The following is a 12500-nucleotide window of genomic DNA, read 5'->3' on the forward strand; positions in this document are numbered from 1 at the left end:
GGCCAGTGAACGAGATGGCTCATTTGGCTTTTGTCTGCTACAAATTGGAGGAGACTTAGTGGAAAGACACTTTTCTTGGGGAAAGTCAAGAGTTCAATTCTGTAATTTCCGCCCCCCCCCAGCAAAGAATCAGGTTAGTAAGTGATATATTGCAAGATTTCCAGAAGCTGCTGCTGCTGCTGAATTAAAAAAGACGACTCTGGATTTACCTAGACGAATAGGCTATGTTGTATTTGCCCTTTATGGTCTCAAGACTTTCCGACTGCGTTAATAGAAAAAAAATGAGGCAATTAGAAGACATTAGCATTACAAACGATACCATGATGGATTTGCACAGTGCTCAGGCCCATCCTGTGGCTTGCATTGGGCTTTGCACGATGTTCAGGCTTGATCTGTGACTACACGACGTTTGGCTTTAAGAACTGAGTCCCAGCACATTGCTGCTTTTGCTAATCGTGTGTAGAAGGGCAGACCGAGCTGGCGGGAGGTGGAGTTAAATGAGGCTTCAGCTTAGCAGCCATTACTTTCTCACAAACGGGAGGACATTCCTCCTTAGTTCTAGGTTTCTTCTCTCCTTGATGGGTGTCCCTCCGTGGCTTCTTCTCCTGCCTTCGGGGGCTTTGGAGAATAGCTTGACTGCCTCTTCTTTGGGGCAGCCCTTTAGAACACAGAACAGAAAAAACAGACTTGGAAGGGACCTTGGAGGTCTTCTAGTCCAACCCCCTGCTCAAGCAGGAGACCCTTTGCCATTCTGGACAAACGTCTGTTCAATCTATTCTTAAAAACCTCCCGTAATGGAGGACCCACAACTTCTGGTGGCAAGTCGTTCCACTGGTTGATTGTTCTTACTGTCAGGAAGTTTCTCCTTAGTTCTAGGTTGCTCCTCTCCTTGATGGGTTTCCCTCCGTTGCTTCTTAATAATAAACCTTTATTGTCAAAGTACAACATGTGTACATTGAGATTGCCTTCAGGGGCTTTGGAGAATAGGCTGACCCCCCCTCTCTTCTTTGGGGCAGCCCCTCACACATTGGAAGACTGCTATCGTGTCACCCCTTCTCTTTATTAGAAATATCCCATTCCTGCGACTGTTCTCCGTATGTTTTAGTTGCCTTTTCCCCACCTTCCTAATCGGGTTTTAAACGCAAATCCTGTCTATTTTTTTAAAAAAAAACACACACACACAAAACAAAAACGCACACCACTACTGAGAAAATCACAGTGCTGGTAAATCACGGAGTTCAGTGTCGCATATTAAGCCACAACCTGTTGTTAAGTAATTAAGGATCCCAATACACCGTAATTTAATTTTTAAGAGATGGTAGAAATATTTATTCATTTCTCGTGTAAGGCACTTGGGGTTTTTTTTTTACCTGGTTGGTGTTTTTTTTTTAAAGAAAACCAAAAAAAACCCCACCATTGTTTTAAAACTATGCTTTTTTTGTTTTTTTAACAAGCTTAGCCTTGGACCTTTAGCCCCAATAAAATTAAATATTGGAAAGCATTGTAGATTTCTTTGATCTCAAAGAAATAAAGGAACTGAGATCGCCTTCGCTACCTCAAACAAAAATGACTAATTCTAAGTGAAGATATTTCAAATTGCAGCTCAGTGCTCGTATATTTTATCTTGGCGTAAAATTTAAAAGTTGCAACGTAGTTAATAGCTTACTTGGAAAATAATGAGCCCGGGTTGGAACTAGGAAGAAAAAGCAGATTGTCTGAAGCTGGTATGATTTGTTTATTTATATACTAACAGAATAACAGAGTTGGAAGGGACTTTGGAGATCTTCTAGCCCAACCCGGCCTTCAAGCAGGAAACCCTATTATCATTTCAGACAAGATATTATTAAGAGATTATTTATTAGATGTTTATCCTACCTTTATTGCTTTATAACTGACAGCGGTGAACATACAGGCTGAGAATTTTAATTAGGGTTTTTATTTTTTAGAGATTTGATTTAATCTTTTTTAATTGTTTTTAACTTTTGTATTGATTTTTGTTTTAAATACCCTGTAAACCGCCCTGAGTCCTTCGGGAAAGGGCGGTATATAAATCCAATAAATAGATAGATAGATAGATAGATAGATAGATAGATAGATAGATAGATAGATAGATAGATAGATAGATAGATAAATAAATAATAAATATTCCTTCCTCCTCCTGTTTTCCCCTCAGCAGCTACAGAACGTTCTAGAACAGAGGTCTTCAAACTCGGCCCTTTTATGACTCATGGACTTCAACTCCCAGAATTCCTCAGCCAGGCACAAAGGCTGAGGAATTCTGGGAGTTGAAGTCCATGAGTCATAAAAGGGCCGAGTTTGAAGACCCCTGTTCTAGAATGTATAAAGGTACCTCACATCAATGCCAGATATGTGGAAAAAACACGAAGGGCCATATTATTATGCTTGGTGGATTTGTAAAAAAAGGGGGGGGGAAAGCTACAAAATTTTAGGTCCAAGCATATAGAGTGATATAAAGAATGTTTAAGGTTAGCGTTTAACTGAAATCAGAACGTATCTTGTTGGGACTTATTATACACAACTGTTTATGTCCCTGCGCAAAAATTATTATATGCACAAAGACGGAAAGACTCTGAAACGCCCACCGTGGAAGAATGGTTGGCGAAGATGATAGAATTTGCAGAGACGGCAAATTGACTTGCTTGATTTTTTTTAAAAAAAAGACAAAAACTACACTTTTTAACAGAATGATAGAGTTGGAAGGGACCTTGGAGGTCTTCTAGTCCAACCCCCAGCTTAAGCAAGAGACCATAATAATAATAATAATAATAATAATAATAATAATAATAATAATAATAATAATAATAATAATAATAATAATAATAATAATAATAATAATAAAGTTGGAAGGGACCTTGGAGGTCATCTAGTCCAACCCCCTGCTCAAGCAAGAGACCTTATATCATTGGTATAGGGTTTCCTGCCTGAGCAGGGGGTTGCACTAGATGACCTCCAAGGTCCCTTCCAACTTTATATTATTATTATTATTATTATTATTATTATTATTATTATTATTATTATTATTCCAGACAAATGGCTATCCAATCTCTTCTTAAAAACCTCCAGTGATGGAGCATCCACCACTTCCAAAGGGAAGCCATTCCCCATTCTAACGGTCAGAAAATTCCTCCTTAGTTCTAGGTTGGATCTCTCTTTGATTAGTTTCCATCCATTTTTTCTTCTCCTGCCTTTAGGCGCTTTGGAGAATAAAAAGCTCTTCTTTGTGGCAGCCCCTCAAATATTAGGTTATCATGTCTTCCTTGGTCCCCTGGTCCTTCTTTTCACTAGACTAGACAAACTCAATTCCTGCAACCGTCCTTCATGTATTTTAGCCTCCAGCCCCCTAATCATCCTTGGTTGCTTTCTTCTGCATTCTTTCCAGAGTCTCTACATCTTTTTTATAATACGGTGGCCAAAGCAAGATGCAGTATTTTAAGTGTGATCTTACTAAGGCTGTATAAAGTGGTACTGATATGTCATGTGATCTTGATTCTATCCCTCTGTTAATGCAACCTAGGATTATGTTGGCTTTTTTGGCTGCCGCCGCACACTGCTGGCTCAGCGTTCAACTGGAATTAGCTTAGCAAACAAGGACATTGACAGGTTTTTGTTTTTTTAAAAAAAAATACCCACAAGGATGTTTCACAATTTAGGAAAAGAGTAATGTTAACTCAGGTAACCTGTTCATAACTGACAAACATAAGCATGAATTATGAAGTGATAATTAGATTTTTGAAAGAAAGAACATATATCGAAAACAATTTGGGCTCTTTGAAATGGAAAGCTCGTTCCCTCAGATTTTATAGGCAATTAGTTTTATAAATCTTGGCACAGAAATGCAAAGTATGGCGTGTTGAGCATCCGTCTTTTGATACCGCTCTAGCTTGTTGAAACGTGAAATAGATGATGTTTTAGTAAAAACAAGGAAATAAATGCCCTCCCTGCCACAGAAAGTAATTTAAAATAAATATTAGGCTTCTAAGACCTGAGGAGACACAAGTCCTAAACACCAGACACTAAAAAATAAAATAAAATAAAATAAAATCTCTAAATGTGTCTGGCCACCGATAAGCTAATGGCTTAGCTAAAACAATTACTTTAGCAGATTTTTTTTAATACAGCGCAGTAGGTCACATAACACTTTTAAAAAGGGGCTAGATAGCTGTAAAAAAACAGGGAGAATACTAACAATGAAGAAACTTAGCCCTTAAAAAGTTTCAATTGGTTAAGTTTGCAATAAATCTAAAGAAAGCAGTTTACTCCCAACCTTAATAATAATAATAATAATAATAATAATAATAATAATAATAATAATAATAATAATAATAATAATAATAATTAATAATAATAATAATAAGTTGGAAGGGACCTTGGAGGTCATCTAGTCCAACCCCCTGCTCAGGCAGGAAACCCTATACCATTTCAGGCAAATGGCTGTCCAGTCTCTTCTTAAAAACCTCCAGTGTTGGAGCATTCACCAGTTCTGGAGGCAGGTTGTTCCACTGGTTAATTGTTCTAACTGTCAGGGAATTTCTCCTTAGTTCTAGGTTGCTTCTCTCCTTGACTAGTTTCCATCCGTTGCTTCTTGTCCTGCCTTCAGGGGCTTTGGAGAATAGCTTGACTCCCTCTTCTTTGGGGCAGCCCCTGAGATATTGGAACACTGCTATCATGTCACCCCTCACTCTTCTCTTCGTTAAACTACACATACCCAATTCCAGCAACCGTTCCCTATCTGTTTTAGCCTCCGGTCCCCCAATCATCTTTGTTGCTCTTCTCTGTACCCTTTCTAGAGTCTCAACATCTTTTTTACATCGTGGTGACCAAAACTGGATGCAGTATTCCAGGTGTGGCCTTACCAAGGCATTGTAAAGTGGTATTAGTACTTCACTTGATCTTGATTCTATCCCTCTGTTAATGCAGCCTAGCACTGTGTTGGCTTAACCTTAACTTGGTTAAGGAAACAGCAAAGGATATCTTTAACCCCAGTTAGTTATGGGGGAGGCAGGTGCTGTGTAATATTTTCAGTAACTAGGAATCTCTTTGACTAATGTTTCTAGTTCTTTGAATTACACAGAAATTCCCCACGTGGAATGTGGAATAAGTGGCTCTCACTTATTACGTTGCAATCAAAGTAGTCCTGGCAATGGTATTATTATTATTATTGCCCTTTTATTATGACCTCAAAATTTACCACGCTTGATAAACACAACACCTAAATACTGCCCACCCGCATATTTACGTTCTTCTGGGACAAAATTGGCTTTTATTTCGATCCTCGTGGGAGGGATCCAGGTGGTTGAGAAGATGACTTATCAGCCTTCAGATAGGAAAAGTTGAAAACCACAGCCCAAGAATGCAGAAACCGCTCAGAGCAGCGATGTTCATCCATAATAATTTTGGAGCAGCTTTAGGCAACTGGGTGCTGGTTAAGGGATGCAGAAGTTGGAGACTTCAACACCACACATGCAGGAACCCTAACCTTTAAAAGCCTTTCAACTCAACCACGTGGACCACACCAGTTTCGTGTTCCGGCGTTCTTCATTTCCTCCCCTCCCGGGGGAATCGCATTTCCGAATCTGCCGAGCTGTTGCAGAGATGTTAGCGTTTTGTTCAGGCTCGAAATTAATAGCGCAGACATTTATGACAGCTGCATTTAGCAATCGGGGAATGTAAGCTGTCAAGATGGAGAAGTTTGGGAGCGCTTACACTTCCCATAAAATAAAAATATCCTGAATCTCAGCAGTCCCCATAGGGTGGGGAAAAAAACTCGCAAATCACTAGCAATTGGAAATAAATTAAAGCAGATTTCTTCTGACTTAAACTCCTGATTAAGGTGTGCTTCTAATGTTTGTCCTGCTTGGTAAAGGTAAAGGCAAAGGTTCCCCCGCACACGCGTGCTAGTCATTTCCGACTCTAGGGGCCGGGGCTCATCTCCGTTTCAAAGCCGAAGAGCCAGCGCTTGTCCGAGGACGTCTCCGTGGTCATGTGGCCGGCATGACTAGACGCCAAAGGCGCACGGAACGCTGTTACCTTCCCACCGTAGTGGTCCCTATTTTTCTACTTGCATTTTTACGTGCTTTTGAACTGCTAGGTTGGCAGAAGCTGGGACGAGTAACAGGCGCTCACTCTGCTGGCGGGTCGAATCCCGAGTGCCGCGTAACAGAGTGAGCGCCTGTTACTCGCCCCAGCTTCTGCCAACCTAGCAGTTCGAAAGCACGTAAAAATGCAAGTAGAAAAATAGGGACCACTCCGGTGGGAAGGTAACAGCGTTCCGTGCGCCTTTGGCATCCAGTCATGCCGGCCACATGACCACGGAGACGTCCTCGGACAAGTGCTGGCTCTTCAGCTTTGAAACGGAGATGAGCACCGGCCCCTAGAGTCAGAAAAGACTAGCACGCGTGTGCGGGGGAACCTTTACCTTTTTACACTAAATAATCTTACTGTTGCTTTTACATCAAGAGCGCAAGGAGCTAAATTGAATTCCCCGATGGTGAACTCAATTGCACTTGTCATAATGTACATAATAATGCCCTGTATGTGAGGTCCATATATTCTATATGTCAGCTGCTCAGTCGACGTGGCAATTTGTGGCTGATGCCTTCTATTCTTCTGTCTGTTTGGCTTTACTTTTTAATGAAAGATCTGGAGACCAAAACGGAATGAAAATTCTGAATATAGACTTAAGCCGGCACATATGTCTCTTGCAGTTGCAACATCTCTCGTTCTGGGAAGAAAATGGAAATAAGGCTCTTTTGCACTCAGCAGCTTCCTTGACAACCACACAAATGTGATTTGCTATCTTTGTCTCATACTATTTCTTGCCTTGAGTTCTCTCTGAGGTTTTCTGAGTGCTTTTCCGTCTACGTTCTAGCCAGGTCCAATCCTGCTTCGAGATTCCCCCAACTTCAATTGTGCAGGTGGTTGTTGACTCCCAACCATTTTGTTTAGTCACCGTTCGGAGTTACGGCCCTGGAAAAAGAGCCATATGACCATTTCCCCCCACTTACAACCACTGCAGCGGTCACGCGATCCAAATTCGGATGCCTGGCAACCGACTCGTAGAAAAGCAGGGTTCAAAAAAAGAAAAAAAAAAGGAAGTGTTTTGGTAATTGCCCTGGGAAGAATGTTACCAGATTGGTATCTTTTCCACCCAAGATCTAGATCTAGTATCCTGGTTTGGGATGAAGCCGACTGATCCCGTCTCTCTCTTTCTCACAGGTTTATATCAGGATCAAAGACGACGAGTGGAACGTGTACCGCAGGTATACGGAATTTAGGGGGCTTCACCACAAGTTGCAAATGAGGCATCACCAAGTACGAAGCTTTAACTTCCCACCCAAGAAAGCTATTGGAAACAAGGTAATTGTCAGCCCCCCCCCAAACATCCCACCCCCCTCAAAAAAGAAAGTCACATAGAATTATTTCTGAGCAGTTTATCGTTGATCATCTACGGAGAGGAAGCTTGCCAAACTAAAGCCAACTGCTTGCATTATTTAAAGAGATACTCTTGAGAACTGCCAGGGAGGAAGCTTTGCTGTGAGGTTTTCGCGGGTGTTTGTATGTGGATCTTTGGTCATTCAGGTTTTTCCCCGCGTAGAATTAAAGGTGTAGGAGCAACGTTTCGACGGAATCCCATCCGTCATCATCAGGCTGGTGGCTTCAGCTTCCTTCTTCTGGGAGAAGCATGTGGTAGTGGCTGTTTGTTCCTCTTTTTTTATGATGACGGATGGGATTCCGTCGAAACGTTGCTCCTACACCTTTAATTCTACGCGGGGAAAAACCCGGGGGTCCGTGGTGCTCTCTGAGCTGGGTTGTTTCCTTGCAGACGTCTCATTACCCAAACTAGGTAACTTCATCAGTGCTAGAAGGGTGTCGGGTTTGCAGAGAGGAGGAAGGAGAGAGGAGGTGGAGGAGAACTGTGGGGTCCTTGGTGCTCTCTGAGCTGGCTTGTTTTCTTGCAGACGTCCGATTACCCAAACTAGGTAACATCATCAGCGCTAATAAGGAGTGCAGTTTGCTGTCAGTATATATTCTAGTGGCTTGCCCTGTCAGTGTTGACGGGAGGTGGTCTTAAGAGATTCTTTGATCGGGTTGTTTGCTGTTGGCCTCTTTGGCAGTTTCCTGATTGGGGTATTGTTTACTGTGAAGTGTTAATACCACTTTACAAGGCCTTGGTAAGGCCACACTTGGAATATTGCATCCAGTTTTGGTCACCACAAGGTAAAAAAGATCTTGAGACTCTAGAAAGAGCACAGAGAAGAGCCACAAAGATGATCAGGGGACTGGAGGCTAAAACATATAAGGAACGGTTGCTGGAATTGGGTATGTCTAGTCTAATGAAGAGAAGGACGAGAGGGGACATGATAGCAGTCTTCCAATCTCTCAGGGGCTGCCCCAAAGAAGAGGGAGTCAAGCTATTCTCCAAAGCACCTGAAGGCAAGACAAGAAGCAACGGATGGAAACTAACCAAGGAGAGAAGCAACCTCGAACTAAGGGGAAATTTCCTGACCGTGGGGACAATTAATCAGTGGAGCAGCTTGACTCCAGACGTTGTGGCTGCTCCATCACTGACGGTTTTTAAGAAGAGACTGGACAGCCACTTGTCTGGAGCGGTATAAGGTCTCCTGCTGAAGCAGGGGGCTGGACTAGAAGACCTCCAAGGTCCCTTCCAATTCTTATTCTGTTTCTCTTACCCTTCCTTTCTCTCCGCCCATGCCACCAATGCAGGAGGATTCTTTGCCATCTGTCCAAATGTTCCACCTCTCCATTTCCGAGTCTCCTTGATCACTTTCATTCAGTTCAGGCGTATTTTTTTCCCCACAAAGGCTGCATCTTTATAAAACTCTCCTCTGCAGCATTTCTCGTCTCATTAGCTCTTGTTAGGAGATCATTTTCACACTTTTCCTCCGAGGCTTTTTCCCCCCTGAAAGACTCGTCTCTTTGATTCCGAGGGCCATTAAAAAAAAAAAAAAGAAAAATAAAAAAAATAAAAATAAAAAGACGTGATTCATATTTGTAATCCAGGGCCAGATGAAGACTTTTTTTAAAAAAAAGAGCGAATCTGTAGAAAGCTGCGAGTTACAGAGAGAGTAGCAGGATAAATTCCATTTTTGATATCCCGTCTTCTCCATTTTTTTTTAATGCCGAAGAAATGAACGCTGCTACTTTTAGCTGCAACTCGGTTGCTGTCAAGATCAGCTCTGCAAGAACCTGAACATTTATATTAACTGAAAGAGGAAGATTTTTCTTCCTTCTCTTGTGGCGCTAGGGAACAGAGCCATTCCCGAAAACTATTCCTATGTGGAAGCGCAACACTTGGAGGTGTGTGTGTGTGTGTATGTGTGTGTGTGTGTGTGAACCCCCAAGGCCTTTGGGCAGTAGTCCTAAGTGGAAGGATGAAATTGGGAGATGTTAGGGTCTTTCCCTAAGCTTCTGGGTTGCCTGCTACGCAGACAGTCCTCGTCTTACAACTAACTGTTCGTTTAGTGACTTGTGCAAAGTTACAATGACCTTGAAAAAAGTGACAGGGGGGGCGGCTTTTGTGGGGAAAAGGGAAGGGATATGTCGGTTGGGTTCTTGCTGCGTTCTGAGCTTTGTTGTATTGTTGCGGACGTTTCATGACCGAACTAGGTAACATCATCAGTGCTAGAAAGGGATGGGGTGAGGAGGAGGAAGAGGAGGACTGTAGGATCCTCGGTACTCTCTGAGCTTGCTTGTTTTCTTGCAGATGTTTCATTACTCAAACTAGGTAACATCATCAGTGCTAGAAAGGGATGGGGTTAGGAGGTGGTGGGGAGGAGGAGGAGGAGGAGGAGGAGGAGGAGGAGGAGGAGGAGGAGGAGGACTGTAGGATCCTCGGTACTCTCTGAGCTTGCTTGTTTACTTGCAAACGTTTCATTACCCAACTAGATAACATCATCAGTGCCAGAAGGGAGTGGGGGGGGTTTGTCCTTTTTCGGTGTTGGTGGGAGTCTTCCACGATTCCACCGAGCTGCAAGTGTTCTCCTCTGTTGGTGTCAAGATATCCTGCCTCAATTTTTTTTAAAATGTAAGAGGAAAGGAGGGGAACTCTATCAGGCTTTTAAGATTCTGCTGTTAGAGCTCACAACAATGACTGACATCATTCTTTTGATGGCTGTCTCCTGACTTGGGCTGTCTTGAGGGGCTGAAAAAATGCAGACTCTTGACTGGACAGGATCCAAATTTTGAGAGTAGCAATTGGTTCACCAGCTGACGTTTTCCGTCCTTCCTTCCCAAAGGCATCATCCATCACCCTATGTGGTTATTTATGCTATATCAGTCAGTATTTCCTTCCTTCCTTCCTTCCTTCCTTCCTTCCTTCCTTCCTTCCTTCCTTCCTTCCTTCCTTCCTTCCTTCCTTCCTTCCTCCCTCCCTCCCTCCTTCCTCCCTCCCTCCCTCCCTCCCTCCTTCCTCCCTCCTTCCTTCCTTCCTTCCTCCCTCCCTCCCTCCCTCCTTCCTTCCTTCCTTCCTTCCTTCCTCCCCCCTCCCTCCCTCCATCCTTCCTTCCTCCCTCCCTCCCTCCCTCCCTCCTTCCTCCCTCCTTCCTTCCTTCCTCCCTCCCTCCCTCCCTCCCTCCTTCCTTCCTTCCTTCCTTCCTTCCTTCCATCTCCTTCCTTCCTTCCTCCCTCCCTCCCTTCCTCCTTCCTTCCTTCTTCCTCCCTCCCTCCCTCCCTTCCTCCCTTCCTTTTTTCCTTCCTTCCTCCCCCCTCCCTCCCTCCATCCTTCCTTCCTCCCTCCTTCCTTCCTTCCTTCCTTCCTTCCTCCCTCCCTCCCTCCCTCCTTCCTTCCTCCCTCCCTCCCTCCCTCCTTCCTTCCTTCCTTTCTTCCTCCCTCCCTCCCTCCCTCCCTCCCTCCCTCCTTCCTTCTCCTTCCTCCCTCCCTCCCTCCCTCCCTTCCTCCCTTCCTTTTTTCCTTCCTTCCTCCCCCCTCCCTCCCTCCATCCTTCCTTCCTCCCTCCTTCCTTCCTTCCTTCCTTCCTCCCTCCCTCCCTCCCTCCCTCCTTCCTTCCTCCCTCCCTCCCTCCCTCCTTCCTTCCTTCCTTTCTTCCTCCCTCCCTCCCTCCCTCCCTCCTTCCTTCCTTCTCCTTCCTTCCTTCCTTCCTTCCTTCCTTCCTTCCTTCCTTCCTTCCTTCCTTCCTTCCTTCCGTTTCCTCTTTTGTGCAGATGGAGTTTTGCCCCATTTTTAAGGTGGCTGGAACTAGTGGCTAGAAATCGTAGTAGCTCCGTATCCGAAATGCTTCCAATGTTAATCAAAACCTTTTGGAGACAGAACAACTATCCCGACGACGAAGTGACACCCTTCCAATTTCAGACGTTTCTATGCACCCTTGTGCTTATTTCTCACTCCTAAGCTTTCTTTTAGAAAGGAAGCAGAAGCTTCTAAAATTAACCACCGGAGTTCAGCAGTTCTACTAAAAATATGGCTTTAAGAGAGGATCTCACTGAAGGGGTTTCCAGAGAACGTGCTGTGGGCTATTTATTATTATTATTTTTTAAATGGCAATCTGATCACAGTTTGGTTAAATTACTTCCATTATCTATTTAATAAGATCAGGCAAGTATAATACATAAAAGCCTTGCCCTTCTCTTGCATCGACTGCTTTATCCAAGGATTTTCTCGGGTTCATAAAGAAAGGATTTTGCCCGATTTGAGGAAAGTAATTTCATTTGAGAAGGGCACGATGTGTACCACGTAGTAATTTGGAGTTTGTTTGATAGGTTTGTGTGTGTGTGTGTGTGTGTGTGTGTGTGTGTTTGTGTTTGTGTGTGCAGGCAGACACAGGTTCCAAATTGTTTTTCTTCTCTTCTTCTCTAAACACCCAACATCATGGACAAACTCTACTAGACAAGATCCTTGATTTATCCTGCTCAGACTAGACTGGAAAGTAAGAAAAAAATGTGTGGCTCAGTGGGTTAGGATGCTGAGCTTGTCGATCAGAAGGTCGGCAGTTTGGCGGGTCGAATCCCGAGTGCCGCGTAGCAGAGTGAGCGCCTGTTACTTGTCCCAGCTTCTGCCAACCTAGCAGTTCGAAAGCACGTAAAAATGCAAGTAGAAAAATAGGGACCACTACGGTGGGAAGGTAACAGCGTTCTGTGCGCCTTTGGTGTCTGGTCATGCCGGCCACATGACCACGGAGACCCCCGAATCACACCCCCACCCAATCAGAACACAGCCCCCATTCAAAACACACCCCCACCCAATCAGAACACAGCTAACCCCCCACCCAATCAGAGCACACCTCCACCCACAGAACACACCCCCTCTGGCAGTTTAAAAAAGAGGAACAAACAGCCACTACCACACACTTCTCCCAGAAGAACGAAGCTGAAGCCACCAGCCTGAGGATGACGGATGAGATTTTGTCGAAACGTTGCTCTTATACCTTCAATTCTACGTGGGAAAAAACCCGAATGACCAAAGATCTACATCTACATCTACATCTACATCTACATCCATACAC

General features: G+C 43.8%; 1 protein-coding gene across 6 annotated transcripts in view; it reads left to right on the forward strand.

The window, feature by feature from the left end:
• The window catches only part of SNX29 (sorting nexin 29), a 126202-nt gene that overhangs the window by 78986 nt on the left and 34716 nt on the right, over positions 1–12500 (forward strand). For 3 of the 6 annotated variants that reach the window (XM_081338278.1, XM_081338279.1, XM_081338280.1), the window contains one exon: positions 7237–7377. In XM_081338278.1, the coding sequence (XP_081194404.1) occupies positions 7237–7377 (141 nt within the window). Of the gene's footprint in view, positions 112–7236; positions 7378–8404; positions 9668–12500 lie in introns of those variants that run through there. The other 3 variants (XM_081338281.1, XR_014027795.1, XR_014027796.1) reach the window with 3 other exon arrangements.

This window comes from Vipera berus (assembly GCF_964194415.1).
Source record: "Vipera berus genome assembly, chromosome: 13".
NCBI classification, from domain to species: Eukaryota; Metazoa; Chordata; class Lepidosauria; order Squamata; family Viperidae; genus Vipera; species Vipera berus.